The sequence below is a fragment of the Ochotona curzoniae genome, unplaced genomic scaffold, assembly GCF_017591425.1.
Source record: "Ochotona curzoniae isolate NIBS_2020 unplaced genomic scaffold, NIBS_Ocur_1.0 scaffold_2476, whole genome shotgun sequence".
NCBI lineage: Eukaryota > Metazoa > Chordata > Mammalia > Lagomorpha > Ochotonidae > Ochotona > Ochotona curzoniae.
The window spans coordinates 15,598,979-15,626,676 of NW_024467095.1; the positions used below are offsets into that span (position 1 = coordinate 15,598,979).

The 27,698-nt window shown below is 53.6% G+C and overlaps 2 protein-coding genes across 2 annotated transcripts; both read right to left on the minus strand.

Annotated features, from left to right (window-relative positions):
* Positions 1-2,397: 2,397 nt before the first annotated feature.
* NDUFB2 (NADH:ubiquinone oxidoreductase subunit B2) lies at positions 2,398-7,344 on the minus strand. Its single transcript, XM_041002405.1, has 4 exons — positions 7,189-7,344; positions 5,748-5,892; positions 4,794-4,892; positions 2,398-2,476 (listed from the first exon to the last, which is right to left on the minus strand). Exons 1-3 carry the CDS (start codon positions 7,284-7,286, stop codon positions 4,818-4,820), a joined length of 318 nt encoding a protein of 105 aa, XP_040858339.1. The 5' UTR covers positions 7,287-7,344; the 3' UTR covers positions 2,398-2,476; positions 4,794-4,817.
* A 6,105-nt stretch (positions 7,345-13,449) lies between these two features.
* On the minus strand, positions 13,450-27,099 carry ADCK2 (aarF domain containing kinase 2). The gene is made up of 8 exons (XM_041002424.1): positions 25,744-27,099; positions 24,626-24,772; positions 22,375-22,503; positions 20,815-20,910; positions 19,028-19,285; positions 17,840-17,968; positions 17,188-17,241; positions 13,450-13,776 (listed from the first exon to the last, which is right to left on the minus strand). The coding sequence occupies exons 1-8, from the start codon at positions 26,650-26,652 to the stop codon at positions 13,636-13,638; spliced, it is 1,863 nt and encodes a 620-aa protein (XP_040858358.1). The 5' UTR covers positions 26,653-27,099; the 3' UTR covers positions 13,450-13,635.
* Between the last annotated feature and the right edge of the window lie 599 nt (positions 27,100-27,698).

The window sequence follows — 27,698 nt, forward strand, 5'->3', positions numbered from 1 at the left end:
AAATCGCAAAGTCCTTTTGAATTGTGAGCAGCCTTTATGCCTGCGGTGTGCTCAGCCTGATCCACTTACATTTGAATATGACAGCTTTCCTGCTAACTAGCATATGAACTTCACCTCACCCGCCCAAAGCTCAACTTCTCTGTCCAGAAGAGGGAAGTGAGGAGCAGGTAAATCAATGCATGTATGAAGTTTTTGCTGTTCTTTCACTATACATGTCCACTGCCATCAGTCAAATGGAACTCCTCTCCCGGTGACATGTTCCCACACTTTGGGTACACACAAAGCTGGGAACAACAGAGAAGAGATTCACGGTGCAAGCGTGGAAAACATTGTCCTTTTAATCAAAAAGAATGCGATGTGTAAATTTTTAATTCATTTACCTAGCTGAGTTCAGTCACAGAATATCCTTTCCAAAAAAGCTTTATTGATGGGGGAAATGGGGCGGAGAGAACAACAATTAAAAAAGAATACAAAGTTGTGTCACTCTTTTTAAAGACTCTAAGCATCTGCTTACACAGATGAGTGAACAGGATGCCCGGGGAGTGTCTCCAACATCCCAGGACACAGGAGTGTGGCAGCAGCAGAGGGGCCGCCCACTTCAGCTGCTGCCAGGAGGCCCGTCTCCAGCATGCTCTTCCCTCAGAGCCTGCTTGGTCCAGTGTCAGCCCAAATACACTCCCTGCCCACTGGAAATCAATGCACATTTTTTAAAACTTACTTCTTGGAAAGTCAGATATACAGAGAGGAGGATAGGGCAAGATCTTCCATCCAGTGATTCACTCCCCAAGTGGCCGCACCGCCAGAGCTGTGCCGATCCGAAGCAAGGAGCCTCCTTTCAGGTCTCCCACGCAGGTCTAGGGCCCAAGGCTTTGGCCAGTCCTTCACTGCTTTCCCAGGCCACAAGCGGGGAGCTGGGTGGGAAGTGGAACCACCAGGATTAGAGCCAGTGCCCATTTGGGATCCCCGCATGTCCAAGGTAAGGGCTTTAGCCACTAGGCTACCTCATCAGCTCTTTTTCTTTTTTTTTTTTTTTGTAAGATTTATTTATCATTTTTATTGGAAAAGCAGATCAGATTTACAAACAGGAGAGACACATCTTCCATCCACTGGTTCACTCTCCAAATGTGAGCTGAGCCCATCCAAAGCTAGGAGCCAGAAACTTCCTCTGCATCTCGCATGTGGATACAGGGGCCCAAGAAATTGGGCCATCCTCTACTGCATTCCTAGGCCTCAAGCAGAGAGCTGGACGGGAAGTGGAGCGGCAGAGATACAAACCAGTGCCTGTATGGGATCCCTGTGTTGCAAGATGAGGATTTAGCCAGTTGAGCCATCACAGGAGGTTCACAGTACACATCACATTCTTCACTCGTCTCTACCACATCACTCAGCGAGCCTGCCTTCCTGGCCTGAGTCGATCCCAGATGGCTATGAACTTACCATTGTCTATATGCTCCCAAAATCTAGGTTCTCTGAGAACAGAATCTTACTGGTCATTTCTGTACTGTATGCCCCTACCTAGGTGGTCAAAAACCTAACGTATATAAATGAATAGGGTCCTGGGTGGGTCACAACCCAGCTAACAATACTGATATCCATGGATGGTAGAAAACTCTTTGCTACTTTCAGAATTGTGATATATGGAATTGCCGAGTACCCTGAAACATATTTTTGAGAGAGTGAAAAAACCTTATTTCCCCCTTGTCTCCCGTTAATTCCCAGGTGGAGGGCCCGGCACAGTGGCGCAAGTGGTTAAGGTCCTCGCCTTGCACGCCCGGGATCCCATGTGGGCGCCGGTTCTAATCCCAGCGGCCCCTCTTCCCATCCAGCTCCCTGCCTGTGGCCTGGGAGAGCAGTCGAGGACTGCCCAAAGCTTTGGGACCCTGCACCCGCGTGGGAGGCCCAGAAGAGGATCGGCATAGCATCAGCCATTGCGCTCACTTGGGGAGTGAATCATCGGATGGAAGATCTTCCTCTCTGTCTCTCCTCTCTGTATATCCGCCTTTCCAATAAAAAATAAATAAATCTTAAAAAAAAAAATTCCCAGGTGGAAATGACACTTAAGCTGAATGGTCGCTCAGCACAATGTCCAGCTCACGGGTGACAATTAAGGGGCTGCACTGACCTCTCACCTGTGGCACCTGGCCAGTCCCCAGGCCTGTCAGCACACTGAAGACCAGTGGGGTGACAGGACGGCGCTTAGGTGTGGGCTCTGAAGTCAAAACTAGCATCACAACCTTGAAAGCAAGTACCTGCACCTGCTTGGTGGTCCATATCCCAACACCCTTCTATGGCCTGGGCTCCCTGCAAGATCAGCTGAAGAGGCAACGACATCACTAAGATAGCACACACTCCAGAGGTGGCAGCCATTCGCCAGCAGAAACACAGCTCAACTCCTTGTTTGTGATCAAACCACTTTAATTTACAAGCTTATTGTGCAATATGAAGTCCATAATTATTTGGAACTCTCAGCTGGCTCCTGCAGGAAAACAAAAGGGAGACTTTAAGCATTTTCATATTAATTGAAATCCCCAATTATTCAAATGCAAGCATTAACTTAAAAACATGTTACATGAGAATGTTTAAACACGGAGGAGGGCTGTGTGAAAAGATGGACTCCTGGGCCTTCCTTTTTGAGGATCTAATTCAACTTCCTGACCTGGAAAACACAAGCACCATAGGCTTCACAGCTTCAAGGATGAACTGCCAGTGAGTCCAGCGCTCTATACTCCCCTGTGCTGAAGGGGGGACACTTTTGTTTCAATTTGGTTTTTGAGATTTATTTTTATTGGAAAGACAGAGTTACAAAACGAGAGGGAGAGAGACAGATCTTCAAGCTGTTGGTTTACTCCCCTGAGCCAATCCAAACCAGGAGTCAGGAGCTTCTTCCAGGTCTCCCATGCAGGTGCAGGGCACCAAGGCTCTGGGACGTGCTCAACTGCTTTCCCAGGCCACAAGTAGAGAGCTAGTTGGAAGTGGAGCTGCCAGGACATGAACCAGCACCCGCTTGCAGATAGAGGATTGATCATTTGGCTCATTATGCTGGCCCTAGGATACTGTGTTCTTGCAGCCACACACTGTAAACTGTTTCATCACTGTATCCTGTGCCTAATATAAAAACTACCTTTATAGAACTCCTATCAGAATTTTCTGTGTGTTTTTCATCTACTTGAAAAAAGTGATACAGAGGATTCCTCCATTTGCTAGCTCACTCCCTGAATGCTTCCAACAGCCAGAGCTGGGTCAGGCCAAAGTCAGGAGCCCAGAAGTTCACCCAAGTTTCCCAAGGGGTAGCAAGAGCCCAGCCACATGCCTCATCATCTTTCTCAGCACTGGGAAAACAGCAGCCGCCCCAAGTAGCAGCTTAATGTGCTGGACCACAGTGCCAACCACAGTATGCTAAATGAATAGGTGGGTGGGTAGGAGGCAACAAATGTAAAAACACCTTGATATTTTATGACATGGCTAGTTATACTTCATTCAGTGCAACTTCTTCTAGTCCATTCTAAGTGCAGTCAGAAACTTTTATGACAAGAAATGAGACTTAAGTGGATACGGGGGGCTGCTGCTGTGGCATAGCGGGTTAAAGTCACCACTTGCAATGCCGGCATCACATGTCGATGCCAGTTCAAGTCCCGCTGCTCTGCTGCCGATCCAGCTCCCAGCTAATGTTTCTAGGAAAACAGTGTAAAGTGGTCCAAGTACTGGGACCCTGCATCCACCTGGAAGACCCAAAGACACTCCTGGCTCCCAGCTTTCAACTGTACCAGCTCACTGTGTCCATTTGGGGAGTGAACCAGCAGATGGAAGATCTTTCTGTGGTTTGCTTGCTCTCAGTAACTCTTTTAAGAAAAGGAAATATTTTTTAAAAAGAATTTTAAAAATGAAAGTGGTCCAGTGCAGTAAAACACTACTTGGAGCACTCGGACAGTCCCGTTAACAGACCGGCTCACCTGGGATGCAGTCCCAATCCCCGGCCCAGCTTCCTGCTGACGTGCACCTAGGGGGCAGCAGGTGATATCATAAGATGGGGTCCCTGGGAGTGACCGGGTGGCACAGCAAGTAAAGCAACACCTGTGACACCATCATCCCATATGTATGGGTGCTTATTTGAGTCCCAGTGGCTCAACTTCCAATCCAGCTTCCTGCTAATGACCTGGGAAATACAGCTAAGGATGATCCAAGTGCTAGGGTCTCCCCTTACTGGGGGGACCCAGATGCTCCTGGCTCCTCCCCTAGTTTCAGCCTGGCTGAAGCCATGTGGGGAGAGGGCCAGCAGATGGATGGAAATTAACTATCTCTTTCAAATAAATGTTTTAAACAACAATGATGAAGTCTTGGGTCTGCTCCCCTCTGGAGACCCAGGCGAAGTTCCTGGCTCCAGGCTTCAGCCTGGCCCAGCCCTTGCTGTGCAGCCATCTGGAGAGTGCGCAAGCTGATAAAGGTCAATGCCTCCCTCCCACCCTCGCCTGAAATCAGTCAGGATTTTTCCAACTGGGAATTTGGAGGCGGATGTTACGGTGCAGGAGGCTATGCTGTCACAGGGAACATCCATATCCCATTACCAAGAGCTCAGCTTCCAATCCAGCTCCCCGCTAACGCACTGGGGCAGCAGCAGACCACGGCCCCTGCAACCCACCTGGGAAATTCTGAGGGGGCTTCTCACTCCAACTGGCCCAGTCCCAGCTGTTGCTGAGTGAACCAGCAGATGGAAAGGTGATCTCAGTCACTGAACTCACTGCCTTTCAAACAAGTAAATGAGTTTTTTCTCAAATGGGAATATGGGGCATACACACCTATGAGGAACTGAGTCCACATATTCAGTCTTCATCATCAGGAAGGATCCCTAATTCTTCATCTGTCCACTGGGAAGGGTCTGGATATGGAAAGTGACCCTGGTGACAAGCATTTAAAGGGAAAAGAGTCAAGAATATATACTTCATGCAACAAAGTAATTTAAAAAGAAATCTTCAAGGAAAAACCATGATAAAGCTAAATACTATAAGCACAGCCCTTGACATTTCACAGGAACATATTCTACTTCACCGTACAGTCCAACTGTTCAGATCTGGTCATTATGGCCTGTGGCCTAAGTTTTAAAAGCTTTCCTACCTTGGAGTGGAGGTATGAGCCCAAGAAAACGTTATATTTGGATGAAGGGCAGGGGGAAACAGAGGCAACACATTTCTAAGACACCCACATCCCCAGCCGAGTACGTGTTTCAGATGCTCGTCTCATTCCTGCTGAGATGTGGGCCTCAGGTGGACTCCGGCTCTTCAGTGCTCCAGGCAGCCTGGCTGCGTGGTCTCACACCAAACAGCCATGCACAAGAGCACGTCAGAGTCCACAGCAAACAGGGGGTTGGAGCTGCGGCACAGCCTGTTGGGCTGCTGCCTGTGCTGCCAGATTTCCATATGAGGACCACTTTCTAGTAAAAATAACTCTTAAAAAAAAGAAAGGAACTGAAGTGTGAAACTGAACCCACCAATCAACCCCTGGCTTGGAAGGCAAGAGAATTTTTTCCCTGCCAAATACTGCAGCTTCAGTGAAACCTAGGAGCTGGCCCATGCAGTGTGCATCCTTGTACTGAAATGGTCACTACACGACCGTCTTCCCGCAGGCACACTCAGTGCGGTGGTAAAAGGGTATACCTGGAGAAAAGCACAGTCCATCTAGAAAAAAACACAGGCAGACTACACTACCATCCTCACCCCGTCCCCAAAGCGCAAGAACCAGTCTCCCACACTTACCAGCACAGCATCGGAGTCATGCCAAAAACGCCAGAGAATCCAGAACCACATGGTTGCGCTGAACAGCTCCGCCCTGATCACCTGGCCTTTGGTCAGCTGGGGAAACTGTCTGTACCGGGGCTCGATGTGTACGCCGCCGCCAGCGCTGAGAGACACAGCGAGCTGGTGAGCAGCATCGCGGAGCAGTGCGTTCCCTGAAACTTGGGACTTACAGCCTAGAAACTAAAACATTGCTCTTCAAAGCCGCTACCGACAGGAAAACAAGTTCACTAAGCTTGCTGTGAACATGCAGCAACCAAAACTGGCTTGAAGAGGCCAGAGTTTTCATGCAGGAAATATTCCTTATTTTGACCCCAGCATGATGGCTCAATTGGCTACTCCTCTACCTCCAGGTGCCTGGATCTCATATGAGAGCCAGTTCATATCCCAGTTGCTCCACTTCCCATTCAGCTACCTGCTGGTGGCCTGGGAAAACAGTAGAGGACAGCCCATTGCCTTGGGACCCTGTACCACCTGGGACACTGGGAAGAAGCTCCTAGCTCCTGGCTCCTGGCTCCTGGCTTCAGTCTGGCTCAATTCTCCTGGGCCTCCCACACTGAGCTCTCTCTCACTGGCCCTTTAAATCCACCCTGCATGGCGGAGTGGCAAGCTACTCCTCTGCTCACAGTGTCGGCATCCCTTATGGTTGCTGATTCATGTCCCTGATACTCTACTCTCTTTCCAGCTCCCTGCTAGCGGCCTGGGAAAGTTGCAGAGAATGACCTGACTCCTTGGCCGCTGCATGCACGTGTGGGATGGGGAAGAAGCTCCTGGCTCCTGGCTTTGGACTAGCCCAGCTCTAGCTGTTGCAGTCATAGGAACCAACAGGTGGAAGGTCTCTGTAACTCTGCCTTTCCAATAAATAATCAAATCTTTTTAAATAAATAAGTAAAATAAACTTTGGGCCCTGGGCTCTGTGTGTTGACCTCTACAGTCCAGGACAAACTCTGCACCCTGCAGACGCTGGGTCACGTGACTGTTGGGTTTAACATCTATCCAAGACCATAATCAGCCGGTATCTTCAAGTCTGTAGCAGGTGCCGGGCCCATTCTCTCCCTAGACCTCAAGCTGGGTGCACCCCGCTGCACTTCAACACACAGCGTGCAGCCACGACCAGGACCGGGTCAGCCTGGGTGACCCGGTGGGTGCCCAGGCAGCCTGGACCCCCGGCCCCGACCCGGAACCCCCAGCCCCAGTCCCCGGTTCCCGACCCTCAACCCCAAACCCGAACCCGGCTCCGATCCGGGCCCCGGCGTCAAGGACCACAGGGCCCGGCGCACCACGGGCAGAGGGCGTCTGTCACCCGACTCCGCCCCGTCGCCCTGCCTCAAGGTGAGGGCGTCCGCACGCCAACGCTTCCCGTTAGCATTCGGAGAAGCCCCCATTCGAGCCCTTCACTCACTGACGGACGCCGCTGCCTCCAGCCGCCCGCACGCGGCCACCTCTTAAGAGAGATCCTCCAGTGCGAATGACAGGAGCTAGCCTGCACAGAGCCGACATGTTTCCCCGCGTCCGGACGGCCACCCGCCCCGAGCGCGTCACTTCCTCCGGCGCCCGCCGGATGTTCGCGGAGCGCGACGGAGGCCGACCAGAGCGGCGAGTTTGCTTTGTGGCCGCCTTCTGTATTATAGGACGCCTGCCCGCGCCAACGGGGCCCACAGCTGCTGCTCGGCGGGCGTCTTCCACGCTCTCGTCAGAGGGGCGAACGCTTGAAGGTGCTGGGCTCCCCGAGGAGCTGGGGACGAGCCGGCTGCTCCTGTGGCCTTGCCGTTCACAGCGTCACATCTACTTCCCCCAAGCGGTATTTCTGTTCCAAGCTTCTTGTAACTTTACCGCCTGATCCCCAAATGCTTAGGGTATGTAGTTCTCAGAACCTCGCAGACTGGATTTGCTTGCCAAGTGGAATGTTGCTTCACACTGGAGACCTGAGTCAGTGTGTGAAAATCAGGCTACTTGCAAAGCCAAGCACAGATCCGGATGGAGGGACCTACGCGCACTGGGGCTTCGGCGACTGGAAGCCGAGCTGCCCCCGGTCCTTCTGAAGAGCTTGCTGGTTGGCCCTCTGACCTTGCCAAATCCTTGCTTCCTGTTCTCCCCTTCTCACTTCTACCCGACATATAAATTAGAGAAAAGCACCCACTGTTTTAGTGAGAGTTAACTTTCAGTTGATTGACAAATAAGCAGCTTCCTCGGGGCTACCAGTGGCCAGTTCCCCTCTCTGGCAACATAAGAACAAACGAAGGCTAAATGCATGAAGGGGAAGAAGGGTTCTCTAACATTTCTGGGGAGCACTCTATCCCAACGACCAAGCTGCCTTGCTCCCCCAGCAAAGAACAATGTGATGATTCCAAGGCCGCCCAGAAAGCTGTTCTAAAAACAAGAGCATTGGGCCCGGCGCGGTGGCGCAAGTGGTTAAAGGTCCTCGCCTTGTACGCCCGGGATCCCATATGGGCGCCGGTTCTAATCCCGGCAGCCCCGCTTCCCTTCCAGCTCCCTGCCTGTGGCCTGGGAAAGCAGTCGAGGACGGCCCAAAGCTTTGGGACCCTGCACCCACGTGGGAGACCCGGAAAAGGCTCCTGGCTTCGGATCGGCATAGCATCGGCCCGTTGCGCTCACTTGGGGAGTGAATCATCGGATGGAAGATCTTCCTCTCTGTCTCTCCTCTCTGTACATCTGCCTTTCCAATAACAAAATAATAAAAATAAATCTTTAAAAAAAAAAAAAAAAAAAACAAGAGCATTAGGCACCAGTGCAGTGGCAATGCACGTTAAACCACAGTCTACTGTGTCCACAACCCTTGTGGGTGCAGGTTCGAGTCCCAGTTGTTCAACTTCCAGTCCAGCTCCCTGCTAATGTACCTGCTAAAGCAGCAGAAGATGGCCAAGTACATGGGTCCCTGCACCCATGGGAGAGACCTAGGAGAAACTCCTGGGTCCTGGCTGTAGACACACGTAGCTCCAGCTGTCACAGCCTCTCCTCTCTCTCTCTAACTCTGGCTTTCAAATGCATAAATATTTTTATAAATACATAAAATAGATTTTAAAAGCATAGAACTTGAGAGTGTGAAGACCCAAAATTAAAAACTTGGCCCTGTGGATTTGGACAACTCAGGAAACGCTCATCTTTCCTTGCCGGTAGCGAAGGGATTCAGGTTAACTCGACAGCATGATCATTTTGCCATCTTTCTTACTGAAATTACAAAAATAAATAAGATGCTTTTAATGCTTGCTTTAGTTTATTTATTTGAAAGACAGAATAACAGAGAACTGAAGTTACCTTCCATCATCTGGTTCACTCCCCAAAATCCACAAAAGTCATGAGTGGGTGAGACAGATGTCAGAGGCCAGAACGCCGTGTGGGTCTCCTCTGGGGGCAGTGGGAACCCAAGTACTTAAGGCATCTTAGCAAGGAAGTTGGATGGGAAGTGGAGGTGCCAGGACTCCACCTGGCACTTGTAAATGCAATGTGGGCATCCCAGACATGGGCTTAACCCCCTGTGCCACAATGCCATTCCCAACGCTTACAGAACATCTGAGCTTGTAAAACATCTGTGAGTCCTTAGCACCACAATCCTGGGCTTTTATTCTGCGTGCCTTCTGATCCACATCATCTACCTTTTTTGGACTGTAACGTGTGCCATACTTGTTTCCTCGGCCTGCTCTAAGAGTTCCCAGAGTACACACTGCCAGCCTCTTGCTGGATGCCGATGACCTTTGCTGGTTATCAGATGAAAACCCTGTTGGAACCACACATCTCAGGAGGCAAGGCAAGCCTGGAGCACTCGGCTTCTGGATGCAATAACAAACGCCCAGGTGCTAACCACGCCTGGGTGCAGGCTCTGCCCGACAGGATCTTCTAACCGACCTCAAGGCGCTGCGCCACAGCTGGGAAGTCAAAAGAAAGGGGGGAAATTGTTCCTGGAATGTATTTCCCATTCTCTTCTGTTAGGCTTATTGGATCTCTGCTTTCTTTAAGCGTCTTGGAAAGAAGGAAGGAACTTGTCTCTCATTTGAGAACGTGGGAACACCACATGAACCCTGTTTCTTCACTGTGATCGCACTTCAGCCACGCTGTCGCTGGATCCACCTTAACTCAGCAGAGTAGAGTGCTTTCCCAAGATGAAAACTGGTAAGTCAAATTTAGTTTTGTTTCTAAGTGAATTACCCTAAGTATCTTAAGGGGCTAAGTGGAAGATATTTATTTTTTAGACAGGAAGCATCTGTTATACTTCTGCATACAAACTCTGCTTGTCTCCCCCATGAGGAAGAGGAAGGCAGCGGTGACCCCAGCAGTGGGCTTGGCACAGACCCACCCAGTGGAACCTAGAGACTCTTCAACCTTGGGAGACCCTTTTTACCTTTTCTTAACAACAACAACAACAACAAAATTATTTGACAGAGTTAATAGAGAAAACAGTGGGAGAGAGGAGAGAAGGAGGGGGGCGGGGAGAGAGTGAGCTACCATCCACTTATTTACTCCCCATGGGTCTGGTTGGCATGCCAAGTTCTCAACTACCTGCAGCTAGCCTGACTCTCATTACCCTCAGCGCCTGGCCAAAATCTGTCCTTAAGAATTAGGAGTTCACACACATGCACACGCACATACGACCAGACTTCTGGGAAAATATATATATATATATATACCAGACAATCTCTGTCCAAGTAAACGACACTTGTCCTCTAGAAGACAGGAACGGGGCAAGGGCTGGCCTGGCAGCAGAGTGCCTGCGCCCTCATCGCAGCCCTGGCATTCAGCTCCTGTCTGCTGCCCTGGCTCCTGCCCCCAGCCTCCTGCCTGGGTCCCAGGAAAGCAGCAAGTGCTAGCACAAGGACTTGGATCCCTGCCACCCCTCGAGGAGACCTGGTAGGTGGCATTCCGGGATCCCAGCTCCAAGCTCTACCCACCACTCCCCTGCTCCAGACCCTTTGGGGTGCCTGCAGAGTGAATCAATGGATGGGAGCTCTAGCTGCCTGGCAAATAAATAAAATCTTTAAAAGAAATCTAATCCTGTGGTCTGTGCAAACCTTTTTTTTAAAGATTTATTATTATTATTAATATTATTATTATTATTATTATGAAACTCAGATATACAGAGAGGAGGAGAGACAGACTGGAAGATCTCCCATTTGATCATTCACACCCAAGTGGCTGGCAATGGCCGAAGCTGCGCCAATCCGAAGCCAGGAGCAAGCAGCCTCTTCCGGGTCTCCCATGTGGGTGCAGGGTCCCAAGGCTTTGGGCCGTCCTCCACTGCTTTCCCAGGCCACAAGCAGGGAGCTGGAAGTGACATGGGGCCTCTGGGACATGAACCAGTGGCCATATGGGATCCCAACACTTGTAAGACAAGGACTTTAGCCACTAGGCTACTGTGTCAGGCACTGTACAGGCTTTCTGAGAGCAGGAAGGGCTTAACTTCCCATCTACTATAGACCGTAGAGGTCTCCAAAACAAGTAAGAGAATCCCTGGGGTACAGGGTGCAATGTGATCTCACCAATACCCATTCTATACGCTGACCCCTGGACTCAGACAGCCCTGGCCAGTCAGCCACACCATTGAGAGGACAGCGGGCCAATGGGCACGGCAGGGGGGCGGGCAGGAGCCCCCACTCTGGAATGCACAGATGGCACTGGTTCCTTTTCTGACCACAGGTTCTTGGAGAGGAGGACGTACTGGTGGCACTGACTGCATATTCTCCAAAATTCCTCCTCCCCAAATGGACAGGGTACAGCCTAAACAATGCAAAGGACCAGGGGGACGCGAAGGAAACGCGGGGCCCATGCTGCTCCTGCTGCGCTGTCAGCCACACTCATCGTCGCCGTGGGAGCCTGCACTGAGCTACCGCGAGTTAAGCTGTTGCCGGAAATGAGCTTCCGATAGAACAGGATTCAAGTCCCAGCAACCTTGTTCACTGTCCAGCTCTCCCCACCCACACAGAGCCAAATGGAGTTCCTGATTCATGGCTTTGGCTGGGTCCAGCCCTGGCTACCAGCAAATGGAAGAGCTCGGTCACTCCATCTGTGTGTGTGTCACTTTGCATTTCAAATAAATGTTTGTTTTTGTTTTTACTGCAAAGTCGGATATACAGAGAGAAGGAGAGACAGAGAGAAAGATCTTCCCTCTGATGATTCACTCCCCAAGTGCCTGCAACAGCTGGAGCTGTGTTGATCCAAAGCCAGGAGCCAGGGGCCTCTTCCAGGTCTCCCATGTGGGTGCAGGGTCCCAAGGCTTTGGGCCATCCTCAAATGCTTTCCCAGGCCACAAGCAGGGAGCTGGGTGGGAAGCAAGGATGCCGGGATTAGAACTGGCGCCCATATGGGATCCTGGCGTGTGCAAGGTAAGGACTTTAGTCACTAGACTATTGCACCAGGCCTAGAAATGTTTTATTTTTCAAAAGATTTATTTGAAAGTCAGAGTAATAGAGAGGGAAAGACAGATAAATCTCCCATTTGCTCTCCAGATAGATGCAACAGTCAGGGCTGCACCAGGCTGCAGCCAGGAGCCAGGAACTTCATGGGGGTTCACCACATGGGTGCAAGGACATAAGCTCTCAGGCCATCCTTTGCTGCTTTCCCAGGCCATCAGCATGGAGCGGGGTCATAAGCAAACCAGCCAGGACACAAACTGGTGCCCATGTGGATGCTGGCATCACGGGCAGCAACCCTATGCCACAGCAACTATATGCCACAATGCCAGCCCCACATTTTAAAGACATTTGTTTTGGGTTTGGCATGGAAGCCTAGTGGCTAAATCCTCACCTTACACGTACTTGGATCTCCTATGGGCATCAGTTCTCATCCCGGCTGCTCCGCTTCCCATCCAGCTCCCTGCTTGTGGCCTTGAAAAGCAGTCAAGGATGGCCCAAGGCCTTGGGACCCAGAAGAAGCTCCTGGCTCCTGGCTTCAGATCAGCTCAGCTCCAGCTGTTCTGGCCACTTGGGGAGTAAACCAGTGGACGGAAGATCTTTCTGTCTCTCCTTCTCTCTGTAAACTTGGCTTTCCAATAAAAATAAATAAATCTTTAAAAAATTTATCATTTTACTTTGTGACAAATTTTAGTACGAAGTCATAAAAAAATATTTAAAAATTGTCAACAAGATCATTTGAAATAGTGACTTTTTGCTCCAGTGTGTGCTGTGCCTTGAGAGATCTGCTAGCAGCGCAGCACTTGTATTAAGCTTATCAACAGAGTGTGGGCATGTGTGTGCTTTCAACTTTCTACCAATAAGGGAAAATGCTCAAAACATGATTTGTGGGGCTAACAGCAAAGCGTGGCATGCTGAGCTCCCACCTATGGTACCAGCATCCCATATGGGCTCTAGTTCGACTCCTGGCAACTTCACTTCCAATCCAACTAGCTGCTTATGGCCTGGCAAGACAACTGCTTGGGCCCCTGCACCCCTGTGGGAGACCCAGAGGAAGCTCCTGGCTCCTGGCTTTGGACTGACTCAGCTCCGGGCACTGTAGCCATTTGGGGAGAGAAGCAGCAGATGGAAGAGCCTGCTCACTTGCCAGCTCTCTCTCTCTCTCTCTCTGCCTTTCAAATACAATAAATAGATCTTTTTTTTAAAAAAAGAATATAATTTGGAAATCCCAGGATTACAGGATTTTATGACATTTTTTAACCTAAAAAAATAAGAATTGAAAACTTTCCAGGAAATGGTTCCTGGCCTGAGGCCCAGCGGGCACAACCCCAGGACCAGGCCCTTCCCCAGCGGTACTCCCCAGATAACCCCGACAGCAAATCGAAGCCAAGCAGTGGTGGCCACAAGAGAGGCCCCCTGGGAGCAGCTCCCAGAACAAGGTGGACCAAGGCACAGGAAGTCGCACCACACACCCACCGCGGCCGCCTTCAGGGAGAAGACACTGGCCCTTTCAGAAGGAAGGGCCTCGCGGCCTCCAGGATGTCCAGCTTGGGGTCCAGGGAGCGGCCGAGCCCCTCCAGCACCATGATGGCGAACACAATCGAGGCAAAGTTGCTCTCCAGCTTCACCTGAAACAGAAAGTGGGGTTTCTCTTAGCACGCGGCTGCTGAGGGCAGGCTCTCCGGGAGGACCACAGCCCCCGGGACTCGCTCACCCCCTTTCCTCACCTCCAGTGGATCTCCCCACCATCTCGTCTACCTGCCCAACCTCCCATCTACAACATTAAGGATAATGTGTACTTTTCTAGGTGTGTGTGTGTGTGAACTGAAAATAAGCAAATGAATATTCCACAGATAAACCAAAATGAGTGTCACTATTCAAAATCCACGGTCGGCATTTTTCAGATCCCACAAACTTGACTTTGGTCCAGTGTGGCACAGCCCCTTGGACTCAGCTTGGGACCCATAGAAGCTGTCCTGGACTGGCCCACGAACCTTGGCAGGCACGCCTTGGTGTCTAGACCACAGAGGAAGCCACAGTGACAAGAAACAAAGCCAGGACTGAAACCGCGAATACCAAGCCGGGTCAGGAAACGGAAGGTTGACACACAGGGAAATCAGAACGAAGAGTTTCAGTCTCGGTAATGACCTTGGAGACTACTGGGAGGGGAGATACTCTGACTCTGGAGAAGGCAGCACCTTCCCAGCAGCATGAGCAGTTCCAGGCTGGGCACAAGCAGGTGGACAGCAGGCCTGAGCCAGTAGGCTGTGGTCAGGGTACAGCCCTGGGCTGCAACGCCACTGTGACTGCCTGATTCTGAACCCAAGTGGCATATGGTAAAATAATTTTATCTCTGAGTTGCTATCAACTGCATACTTTATTTTTCTTTTAATTAGGTGCTGGCACCATGGCACAGTATGTTACACCACTGCCTGTGATGCCAGCATCCCATGAGTGCCAGTTCAAGTCCCACTGGTCCAATTCCAATTCACCTCCCTGCTAATGCGCTGGCATCCCTTATGGGTGCTGATTCAAGTCCCAACTGCTCCACTTCTGATCCAGCTCCCTGCTAATGGCCTGGGAAAGCACTGGAGGATGGTCCAGGGCCTCAGGCCCCTGACTCACTCCCGGGGGAGACCTGGAGGAAGAAGCTCTTGGCTCCTGGCTTCAGACCAGCTCAACTCTGGCAATTATGGCCACTTGAAGAATGAATTAGTGGATGGAAAAGAGAGAGAGTGTTTGTGTGTCTTTGCTTTTCTCTCTGTAGCTTTCAAATTTTACAAAATGAAAAATGAAAATATATATATATATGCCAAAAAGAATATGTATAAATGGCCAATAAATTTATGAAAGTTGCCTAATATAACTAATAAGTAGAGAAATATAATCAAAACCACAATGAGATGTCATCTCACATCCACTATAAAAAAAACAAATACTGGACCCAGCACAGTAGCCTGGTGGTTAAAGTCCTCTCCTTGCATGCACCAGGATCCCATATGGGCACCAGTTCATATCCTGACAGCCCCGCTTCCCTTTCTATCCAGCTCCCTGCTTGTGGCCTGGGAAAGCAGTTGAGGACAGCACAAAGCCTCGGGACCCCGTACCCACATGGGAGACTGGGAAGAGGCTCCTGGCTCCTGACTTTGGATTAGTGTAGCTCCAGCCGTTGCAGCCACTTGGAGGAGTGAATCATCGGACAAAGATCTTTCTGTCTTTTATTCTCTCCGTAAATCTGACTTAAAAATGAACAAATCTTAAAAAGAATAAAAACAAGTATTGTTGAAGATGTGTAGCGATTAGAAGCCTATGCACTTGGTGGGGATGTAGACTAGCACAGCTGCTATGGAAAATACAGAAGCTGCTCAGAAACTTGAAAGGGGTGGCCACTGGAGCGGTTAGGCTGCGGGCGGAGACAGTCCGCTGTCGTGCTGGAGTGCCCGGGCTTGACACCTGGCTCCACTCCTGCGTGCCCTGGGAGGCGGAGGCAGTGCCAAGTACTTGGGTCCCTGCCCCCCAGGGCTTCCCAACTCCTGATTTTGACCTGCCCGGCCAAGGCCATTGCAGTCATTTGAGAAGTAAACGAGCAAACTGAAGCACTGACTTTCAAACTTTCCAATGAAGTAAATTATAATTTCAAATAATCTATACTTTTATAAAGTTAATTTATATATAATTTATTAAAGCTTACAAATATATTTTAAAAAAATTAAACGGAAGATCTCAGGACCAGCATTGTGGCACAACACACTAATCCTCCACTGGTTCTGGTTCCAGTCCTGGCTGCTCCACTTCCCATCCAGCTCCCTGCTTGTGGCCTGGGAAAGCAGTCGAGGACAGCCCAAAGCCTTGGGACCCTGCGCCTATGTGGGAGACCCAGAAGAGGCTCCTGGCTATTGGCTTTGGATCGGCTCAGCTCTGGCTGTCCTGGCCATTTGGGGATTGAACCAGTGGATTCAACCAGTGGGTTTGAGGAGTGAACCAGTGGACATTTCATAAATGGGGTGCCCCGAGGTATGCCAATGGGGCTCAGGACACACCTCACCTGGCCACCTGGAGGCCCTGGGGGCTTAGCCAGGCTTGCGCAGGTCAGAGCTGGCAGGTGACAGGGCTGGACGTGGGCCCCATTCCCTTTCTCCTGCTGTGCCCCCCCAGAGTTTGTGCCTGCTTCTTCCCAGGCATCTCCCCAGTGATGGTTTCAGCTCTCCCCTAAGCCGAAGCTGATACTCAGGCCATGCTTAACAAAGAACTTGGCCAAAAGATTTGGAAGAAAGTTTTTCACCAAAAACTAAAAACAAGTCCCACCAACAAAGCCATCTCTGGCTCTGGAGGCAGGAGAGGCCCTGTGAGACGCCATAGTCTCTTCTCCACGCTCGCTCTGGTTTGCAGTACAGTTGGGGTGGGGGATCCCCCTAAGGCTTCCTGTGTCGAAGCTAAGTCATCACTGAGGGTCTGCAGGGCGGGGCCCTTGGGAAGCCTTTGGCTTTAGCAGTGTCCAGGACTGAATTCTGGTGGCTCTAGATGGAAGGAGAGTCCAGCCAGGCAGGCAGCCCCAGGTACACTCACCCCCAGGGGACTCTGCCCACAGGAAGACCAGCAGCAGAAGAGGCGCTCTGCCCTTGGCCCTCCAGGGTCAGGAGCCCAGAGGAGCCTCTCTTCCGCACCACACTCCATCCCCACAGCCACATCCGGCGAAGGCCAAGGGGGAAGACCCCACATGAGGAGGCAACTCCCCCTTAGGGAGTGCCCGGCCCTCAGGACTTCACCCTACTCCAGAAGCTGCCAAGTGTTGCACACCATTCGCCCCTGTGAGCCCAGGAGGAAAACACAGGAGAGGTTCGAGCCAGACAGCAGGTGCAAACTCGCCAGCGTTTTTCCCCGCCCACCCACCTCAGGCACTGAGGCTGCACACAGCGCACAGACACACAGACTGCATGGCAGTGCTCCAGCCCTCCTCAAAATGCTTCCGAGTCAGCTGAAGCTTCCGCCCCCGACTTCCCTGGACGCGTCCCCTGCGTCCCCTCCGACTGGGGCCTCACCTGGTGAGTCATCAGCAACTTGAAGACACTGGACAGAAGGCTGGAGACGTGAACCTGGAAAGCACAGGAAAGCTCAGCACAGGCTGGGGAGCCTGCCGGGAAGAACCCACCCCTTCCATCATGCACACCTGCTCACACGTGCACACGCCAGTGAGTGGGAAAGGTACTGTCGGACAAACTCCACAAAGGATTAGCCCTGACTCCCAGCCACGCCATCCCTCACCCCCCACCCACTCACAAAATTCTTCCTGAGTAGATGAGGCTGGCAGTGCCAGTGAACACACTGTGCGGTTCGCCCACGGCTGCCAATCTGGGCCATGAACGTGAGTTTGTTAAACGTGCCTACCACAGATGGGCTCTGGGAAGGCCAAAGTAAGAGACAAGTGCCTGGGCCATGTCCCTCGGCTGCTCTTTGCTGAGTTAGCTGTCAGAGTAGCCAGGCCACCTGCCACTGGGGTAACCGCGAGAGCAGCCACCTGCAGGACCTGCTCTGGAGAACCAGGGGCTTCCCTGGCCTCCTCCTACCTGGAAGGCGGGAGGGAGAGGGGAAAAGGACCCTCCTCCCCACACACTGACTCTCGACTCCTGCAGCCTCCTCCCCACAAAGACGAGTCCTTGGGCCTGGGCTTTCCTCTGCCTGACACCTGCCCACCTTTTCCAGGGTGATGGTGTTCCTCCTGGCCTGGGTCACCAGCGCAGCCATCTCAGTCTTGAAGCCCTCCACGTCCTTGCACTCGCTGGCCCGGGCGTGGTGCAAGATGAGCTCACCCACTCTGCGGCCCTGCAAGATGCAAGGGAAAGCGGAGCCGGGGAGTGGGCAGAGCGCAAAGCGAGCTTCTCGCCCAAACCTCCTTCTGCCTTGGCGGCTCCTCCACTACCATTTCCGCCATCCTGGTTCGGGGTACTTGCTCTCTTCAACGCCGCCTCCTCCAGGAGCTTCCTCCAAGTCTCCCACATGGATGTGAGGCCCAAGGACTTGGGCCATCTTCAGCTGCTTTTCCCAGGCTATTAGCAAGGAGCTGGATTGGAAGTGGAGCAGCCAGGATTTGAACCAGGATTTGGTTCGAATATGGGATGCTGGTCCCACAGTGGCACCACTGGCCTTCCCAGGACACTTTCCCTCTGGCTGCAAGCAGGCTCCAGCTTCCGGCCGGCACCCTCTGCCTGGCGGCCTCCTTGGCTGACTTCTCCGCTGACCTCTGCCTTTTCCTGGAAAGACCAGCTCTCCTTGCCACCCGAGGTCTTGCTCCCGGGAGACCTGCCTGCCAGCACACCACGGGATTTTTCCTCTCTCACCCTTGATGCAGCATTTTAACTGACTTCAACACAAGCTTTGCTGCACCCCTCTCCTCTACGTAACAGTTTCTTCTCCCCCAAGGTCCCCAGAAACACAGCAGAGGGTGGGAAACAGCTCGTCCTCCCCCACACCAGAGCTTCCAACCTGTCTTGCCCCATTCCCCCATTCAGGGTGTGGTTTCTGGCAGGAAGGGCCCAGACAAGGGGCAGCCATCTTTTGATCAAGAAGCAACTGTTCTGGGACCAGTGCTGTGGCACAGCAAGCTAAGTCACTGCCTGCGAGGGTTGGAGTCCCAGCTGTCCACTTCCAATCCAGCTCCCTGCTGATGCACCAGTAAAGACAGCAGAGTGTGGTCCAAGAACCTGGGCCCCTGCGCCCACAGGTCCCCATCCAAAAACCCCAGAGGGAGTCTCTGCTCCTGGCCCAAGCCTGGCCTAGCCCCCAGTCACTGCAATACCTGGGGAATAAACCAGCAGACGCAAGATTTCTCTTTCTCTCTCTCTGTCACTCTTCCCTATAACTGAGGATCCCAGCATGCCTTACCTGCCCCATGACCACAGCCAAGAAAACTGCCCGGAAGTTGCTTAGGTCCGCAGCGCTCAGCTCAGCCACAATGCCCGCGTCCAGGAGCACCAGGCGCAGCGGGTGCTGGGTGGCCGTGGCAGGCCCCATCCGTGTGTTGCAAACGGCCACCTGCTGCTGCTGCGGCTGCACCTCCCGGCTCGTGGAAGGTCTGTGGGCACCCTGCACCAGGATGTTCCCAGGGTGCAGGTCCGCGTGCACAAAGTTATCCACAAAGATCTGGGAAGAGAACAGCACTGCCCTTGGCCCAGTCCACCCTCCCCACGCCTGCACCCCTGGGCCACCAGCTGGGAAAGGCTCCCAGGCAACAGTGAGCTCCCAAGGGGCCCCAGCACAAGACCGATACAGTGCATTTCTGGTTTTATCTTTACTGTTGTCACTCGTTTGGATGTCGGCAGTTCAGAATTTGTACAGGGACAAGCTAAGAAGACGTCTTCGAGAGGAACAAAACGTTTCCAAACAGCAGATCAAAGCACATTGCAAAAGACTTTTTACTTTACGATTTCAGTCACTGATACTTTGGTTGAAAACAGAAAATACTCACTGCTTAAAGATTTCCCCCAAACCTCAATGCTCTTACTCCAGGGAACTGCATTTCTTGAACAATGGCTCATTAATCACACCTCCCCCTCCACTGTCTCCCCAGCAGCCAAGAGCAACATTGAGGGACCCTCACAGTGTGTGTATGTGACTCTTAGGTGCAGAACACAGCTCTGAGGACCCTGCACTGGGGCTGGGAGGAAACAGCTGAGCGCCTACTGGAGAGCAGGCTGAGGCCCCGTGCTGGACCAGGAGGCAGCCACGGCTTGTGGAAGATCTGCCCCTTGTGGGCAGCCAGCTGCACGGTCACGGAGCCCACCAACCCTTGCACACGGAGCATGTGAGAAGGCCCAGGCAGGTGGAGGGCACTGCTGGTGGATAGGCTTACGGGCACTCCTTCCAGCCAACACAGAGCCATGGGCACTAGCTCCAGTTCCCCTATTGGACCCAGTCATGGTACCTTCTGGAACTCCTAGTACCAAGCGCTAAATTGGCTCCTGACAGACCTAACTGAAACCCAGCTCTACCCCCAAGAACCTCGCTTATCCAGGAGCTGCTGGGATGGGGATTACGGGGTTGGAGGGGCAGTGCCCTGAGCTCAGTGCCCTTCCTGTGCCAGCTGTTAACCCGCGGGGCTTTGCCTGCGTGCCCTGAGAACCTGCCCTTGATCTTCCCTCGCCTCCATGCCACCCTTCCCACCCACCGCCCCACCTCGCCCTCATCCCCCCCCCATTCCCCTGCTCTCCCACCACTGGGGGACGCTCCCTGCCCGCATTCCTGGCTGTTGCACCCAGGGCCTCTTCCTGCCTCTCCAGCCCTTCACTCACTGTCCTCTGTCCTCACTGCCAGGAAGATCAGACCCCAGCCAAGCTCAGGTCTCCTTTCTGTGTTCCTAGCTGTTAGCTGCTAACAAAGCCAGGTTATTACTATGACACCTAACAGTGACTACAAAGATGCTTTGGGGTCCCCTATGTCCTCTTATAAATATCCCCTCACTAAACTACCATGCTCAATCTCCAAAGCAGGCTTTCTCCACCTGGTGGTGGCTCAGTGCCTGGCCATCCCTCCCACCCTGGCCATGCCCCAAGCACCCCTCCTCTGCCCACCTGGTGGTGGCTCAGTGCCTGGCCATCCCTCCTGCCCTGGCCATGGCCGCAGCACCCCTCCTCTGCCTGCACTTTAACCTGAGCTGGTGCCCACATACTCACCATCTTCAAGAGCATGTTGATGCCCAGCCGTGCAATCGCCCTCTTCAGGTCACCAGGAATGCCCGCCTGCTGGTAACGGGACACTGGCACGCTCTCCTTTGGGAAAGACAGGGGAAGACAGCCTTGCCCACCAGCATTCCCCAGGGGTCTGACCCATCTTAGGAGCTAAGAGCAAGCTGCCAGCTGCTCATCTCTTTACATTTCTCTTCTCTAATGCTTCTCAAAGGACAGCCTTGGGGTTAACTGGAAAGGAAGCGCACCCATGGAGCCAGCATTGTGGCATGTAGCATGTAACACCACCACCAAACAATATTAGCAGCTTATATGGGCACCAGTCCATGTCCCGGCTGCCCCAGTTCAGACCCAGCTCCTGCTAATGCCCTTGGAGAAGAAGCAGAGGATGGCGTAAGTGCTAGAGCCCCAGTCAAGCATATGGGAGACCTGGAGGAAGCTCCTGGCTTTGCCTTCAGCCTGGCCTCATGCTAGCCAATGGCCATCTAGGGAAGGAACCAGCAGATCTCTCAATTCTCTCTCTATGAAAACTTTCTCAAAATAATTTTTTTAAAAGGGGGGGGGCGATTTTTTTAAGGCAGGAGGACAGTTAATGGGCAAGGAACCTACCCCTTTACTAACAGAGAAAAGGTGTGGTGTGCTGCAGAGACAGTCAGGAGCAGGTGCTGGGAGAGAGCAACTTTCTGGCTAAGAATCAGCCATGGAGGGCCAGGAAGGAGCTCGACCCTGAGCCGGCAAGGGGAGCAGGAAGGAGCGGGACACGGGAATGAAGGGGAGCAGACAAACACAGTGTGGAGGCTTCATCTGGTTGTCAAGACGATCCCTGGAGACAGTCTGGGACAGTAACACATACAAGACTGAAAGCCCGGAGTCCACACAGACAGGGGTGGGTCACGTCGCTTCCCTGCACCCCAGCCAGGTTACCTCCCTAAAGAGACCATGGGGTGCATACTGACAGCACAATGCGTGTTTTCTTATAAATCTTCTTTAAGATTGTTTTTTTGGGGGGGAGGGGAAAGGCAGCTTCACAGAGAGGAGAGACAAAGATCTTTCATCTGTTGGTGCACTCCCCAAATGGCTGCAACAGCTGGAGCTGAGCCGATCCAAAGCCAGGAGCCCGGAGCCTCTTCCACGTCTTCCACATAGGTGCAGGGTCCCAAGGCTTTGGGCCGTCCTCCACTGCTTTCCCAGGCCACAAGCAGGGAGCTGGATGGGAAGTAGAGCAGCCGGGACACGAATTGGTGCCCGTATGGGATCCCTATGCTCGCAGGGGGAGGATTTAGCCATTGAGCCATCATGCCAGGCCCAGCACACTGTTTGTTGAGTGCCTGCTCCAGGCCTCGTGTTTAGTACTCACGGTTACCGGCCCTGGGGAAAGCTGCCCCTGTGCTCTGCGCTCAGCTGATCAAGCAGCAGAGGGGCTGGAACACAATGCAAGACCGTGTCCAGCCCTCTCCGCCGCCTCCCAGCACACCGAAGCTCCTGGCTCCCACACCCAGTCCCCAGATGACCTGGCTGTGTGACAGGGCACAGCTGCCAGACGCTTACTTCATATGTTTCCACCAACACGTCCCTAGTGACAAACGGCCGCAGAGGGGTGGGGAACCTGACGGAGCTCACGTTACGGAAGTTGCGTTGGAAATGTTCTAGATTGTGAGCTTCATAACGCAGATCGATCTGGCAAGAAATGAAGAGGAAAGATGAGGGCTGGTCCGGGCACAGGGAGCGCCCCTTCTGAAATGCCAGGGTGCTGGCCAGGCACGAGCTCCCCACCAGGCATGTCTTCCTGCCAGCTTTCCCCAGAGGACCCCCCCGGCCCACTGTGGCTGACCCCCCCGGGCCCAGCCTTCACCCCTGGGCTGCTCCCAAAGCCCCATCTCCACTGCTCCCTGGCTGCCTGCCTGTTTCCTGTCAGCAGATGAACGCCTCACCATGGCCCCATGCCCCTCACCAGGCCCCATGCCCCTCACCAGGCCCCATGCCCCTCACCATGGCCCCATGCCCCTCACCAGGCCCCATGTCCCTCACCATGGCTCCATGCCCCTCACCATGGCCCCATGCCCCTCACCAGGCCCCATGCCCCTCACTGTAGCCCCATGCCCCTCACCAGGCCCCATGCCCCTCACCAGGCCCAGCCCTCCAGTCCTCTCCTTCCATCACATTCAACTTCCTGCAGCCACTTATCTGCAGGATGGGCCCTTCCATCTCAGGGCCAGCCCCGCCCTCCATCCCTCTGCACTCACATTGCCTGTGCTAACACACCCATGGCCTTCTACTTGCCAGGCCACAGGAGCACCCACGTGTGTCTTCACTCGCCACTCCGGGCAACCAGCACTGGATGGGCCCACAGCCTGCCTCCCTCCCTCCCTCCCCAGACAGCTGTCTCTTGGGTACCACACTTTATACTCCCCAGCCTCCCCACCTCTCCATCTGTTTAGCCTGGTCTTACGGGCCCACAGAGGCCTTCTTTGCTCCTGGGGCTCAGCTCGTGTGCTCTCCTAGACACAGCTGGGACGGCAAGCTGATCCCTGCAACAACGCTGGGCCCAGATACCCCGCAGGCTCTATGTACCCTGAGTTTACTTTCCCTGCCTCTCCTCACACCCCATCTCCCTCATCCCTGGATCACTCTCATCCCATCCCCTTTCCACGCGGTATAGACGCTCAGGCCTGTTCCCAGCTGCCCGCTGCACCCACTGCCCTCAAGCTGCACATCCTCACACCCCATCACTGGAGCCTGAACGGACAGGCCTTGCCTGGGCTCCCTGCCCCATCTGTGAGTCTGTCTGTCGCCTCGCTGCCTGCATGGTATGGTAAAGGACTCACCTGTCAGCGTGACAGTCACATGGTTCAGCCTCGGGCCCTGCATCTCTCCAGGCCACTCAGGCTGCCTCGCCTTCCTCTACCAACCAAAATGTGGTCAGGCCTCACCCAGTTCTGCATCACGCTCAATGTCCTCCAGGGCCCGACACTCCTGCTCCCCACCCATCCCCAACTCTGCCTTCTTCACTCTTCTTCCCCCGTGCTGGAAATGCAACCATAGACACCAGCCACGCTTCAGCACTCAGCCGCGGCGGGAGCCTTCACCCCTGGGCAGAGGGTACAGTGAGCATAAGTGTTGATACCCAACACTGCCTGACCCCCATCTTGTAGACAACCCTCCAGCGTGTCTCTTCCTCCAGTTCTCAGCAGTTCTAGGCAGCACATGTTAAAGATGACGGCTGGGCCCAGCACGATGGTGCAGGTGGCTAATCCCCTGTCCTGCAAGCACCAGGATTCTATAAGGGCACTGGCTCATGTCCCAGCTACTCCACTTCCCTTCCAGCTCCCTGCTTGTGGCCTGGGAAAGCAGTCAAAGACAGCCCAAAGCCTTGGGACCCTGCACCTGAGTGGAGACCCAGAAGGAGCTCCCGACTCCCGGATTCGGACTGGCTCAGCTCCAGCCACTGCAGCCACTTAGGGAGTGAACCAGTCAATGGATACTTTCTCTCTGTCTCTCCTCTCTATAGATCTGCCTTTCCAATAAAAATAAATAAATCTTAAACAAAAACAAAAACAAAAAGACACAGGGCTAGCCTTGGGAGGAGACTGGGACACCAAAGAACAAAGGACTGCTCCCGGTTCTCCACGCTGAGCTGCCTGGGACTTGGATATAAGCAAGAAATCTGCGTGAAACCACTGTGTTTCCCGTGTTTTTTGTTCTACCGGCTAGTGCTACCTACCCAATGCACCCTGCTCACTTCTCCTCGAAAATCACTCGCATAGTAGCTACTAAACAGCTGCCAACGGCAGGTGCTCACCTGTTGCACCATGAGCTTCTCAAATTCTTCCACAACCTCAGGCAAGCTAAGCCACTTGATTCCTGGCAAAAGGTCAAGGGCTCGGCTGCCAATCTTCATCAGCAGTAAGTCCATCTGCACCTGCGAGAGCAGGCCAGGGTGTAGCACCTGCCAGGACAAAGGGACAATGAGACAGGAGGGAACATGAGGACACCTCTGACCCAGCCAGGGCTGGGTGCCACCTGCAGGGGAGGAGGCAGCTTCCCAGAGCCAAGGGAACAAACACCCAAAGGCAGCGGGCTCCAAACTCTCATTTTCCCTTCTTGGACTACTTGCAGCTCCGCTTCCTAAGCCAGGAAAACGGTGTGCCCATGTTGGCACTTCAGACACCAGTCAGGGAGCTGTGAATACACTAACCAGCTGCAATCCAAAAACGTGCAAAATGGGGCCATCATTGTGGTATAGCAGGTAAAGCCACTCCTTGCAACCGTCCCATCCTACGTGGGTCCTAGTTCGAATCCTGGCAGCTCCACTTCTGATCCAGCTCCCTGCTGATGGCCTAGCAACAGCAGCGGAAGATGGGCCAAGTACGTAGGCCCCTGACACTCAGGTGGGAGACCCGAATAAAGCTCTTGGCTTTAACCTGGCTCAACCGTGGCTGTTGTAACAACCTGGGAAGTGAACCAGCAGATGGGAGACCTTTCTTTCTCCAACTCCATAACTTTACCTTTTACATAAATCTTTTAAAAAAAGAAAATATGCCATCTGAAATGCTCAAAGCTGAAAGTTTTTGAGCATCCATGTGATGTCACAGCAGAAAACTTCATACCTGATCTATGGGCCAGCTCACGGCCAAAATGCAGGTGCCTTAAAAAGATCACATAAAATCATCTTCATGCTATGTGCTAAAAATGTTAATAAAACAAGTACATCTCATCTTTAGATGTGGGTCGCATCCATAATGTAAATGCAAATAATCCAAAACTTAAAATGAAGAATCCACAACATTTCTGGACGTGAGCATTGTGGATAAGGCTGTTCACTCTGTGAAAGGAAGGCAAAGTGGGGGGCCTCTCTGAGGGGAGAAGCTCAGTGGGTGGCTGGGTGGGTGAGTCTGCTGGCAGACACCCAGCACTTACCTTCACCGCCACTGGAATGAGCTGATCCTGCTGCCAGTGAGGGCCAGGGTCTGAAGCCTCAGACCTGCCTGCACTGGGTCCCACCAGGACAGCTTCAGAGAGAAGCAGCTTTTCCAGAACCAACTGGTCAGCAAGATTCCCTGGAGTCTTCCAGTCCTTGCCCAGGTGCCCAAGGAGCTCCCGCAGCGCCCCCAGGGCTCCCGCTTTGGCGAAGGGTTGAGCAAGGTTAGCGCCGTTTTCGGCCAGTAGTGCCGGGTGAGCATAGGCCTTGTACACCTGGGCCACGCACCCGGAACCCACAGGCTCCTGGTGCTCAAAGAAGAGGGTGCTGGCCCAGTGTTCCCCAAAGGCCTGCTGCAGGATGCGCTCTGTGTGAGCCCACGCGTGGGGCGCCACCTGCACGTGCAGCTTTGAGAACTGGGCACAGAAAGCCTGGGAAAAGAGATCGCGCCGGGTGCTGGCCCACTGGCCCAGTTTGATGTACGTGGGGCCTGAGGTCTCAGTGGCTTTCAGAAGCAGATGCAGCCAGAGGGCAGAGACACCAGGAGCAAGGTAGGTGAGGGGGTACAGTAGAAGGAGGGGGAAGAATTTCACCAAGAGGGTGCAGGCCCGCAGCCAGACCCGGACTTGCAGGAAGATGTGGCCGATGCTCCCTGCTTGGGACCCCCTCTCCCCGGCGGGTACAATTCCGGCCAGGCCACCCCAGCGTGCCTTTTTCTGACACAAGCCGCCAGAGGCCCCTGTACCACTGTCTCCATTCACTGAGATGACTTTGGGCAAAGTGCCCAGCAAAAACCAACAGAGTCTAGCATTGCGAGCGCAGCCAGAGGGTCTCAGCTCCTTTCTGAGTTCAAAACATCTTAGGCGTGACAAGCAGACCTGGACAGACAAGCGCCAAGGAGTCACCATCCCCACGCCCCGGGAGCCCGCCTGGACTCAAGAGACGGTCATGGCGCTGTGGACGCTTTGACGAGGCTGAGATGGGCCCGCAGCCCCAGCGAGTTCCCGCAAAGGCTCGGGCCGCCTTCAGCTCACTGTCCTGGCCCGCAGGAAAGCTGTCCTCACCCACCGCTCCTCCCGCTGCGCCTGAAGCGGACAGAACCCGATCGAGGGTGGAGCGGGAGTAGCCCACACCCCCGCGAAGCCAGATCCCGGCCCAGAGTGATGTGCGTAAAGTGGCCGCGCGGGCAGCAGCAGGGTCACCGTGCGCCCCAGTGGCCCCGCGCGACCAGACCGCCAGGGTGTCCAAGCAGAGGACCCGAAACTCAGCGCCACGCGCGCCCACCCAAGTCGCAGACCGAGGACGCCGGGAGTCCCGGCGGGCGAACAAGGGAGAGGCCGGGAATTGCGAGCCGGGAGGGAGGTGCTGGAAGCCGGGGCAAGCCAGGTGCGAGAGAGGCACCGGAGCAACGACAGGGCGCCCTGGCCGCTGGGTCGGCGTCTTCCGGGAGCGCGCGCCCGCTCGCGCGCCCAGGACCCGCCTCTTAAAGAGAACGCGGCGTGAACCGGATGCCTGGATCCTGGATCTCGGATTTAGCAGCTTGGTCTGAAGACAGATTTTGAATACAGGTCTGCTTTTCAACGGATGCCACCATCCCAGCACTTGCCAGCTGATGCTATGGCAAAACCCAACTAGCCTGCACTTATCTGGCCCATGCATGTTCCAATGGATTTGGTCACTTAGCACAGCCTGGCTCTCCCCCTAGCCCAGCTCACATGCAGGCTAATGGGCTTTGTAGTCCTGCCTAGCCTGGTGTGCCCCCAGTCCCAGCTGATTCACCAGCAACAGGAGTGGTCCAGGAGGGGGAAACCCCATAGCTCCTCTATTGGGCTTGCCTCCTATCCTGGCTCTTACACGTGCCGGTGGGGAGCTGGTGGGGAGCTGCGGCACAGACCTGCATGGCCTGCCTCACCTTGGACTCCACCAGCGGGTGCTGCAGCCTGACTTGGCCCAG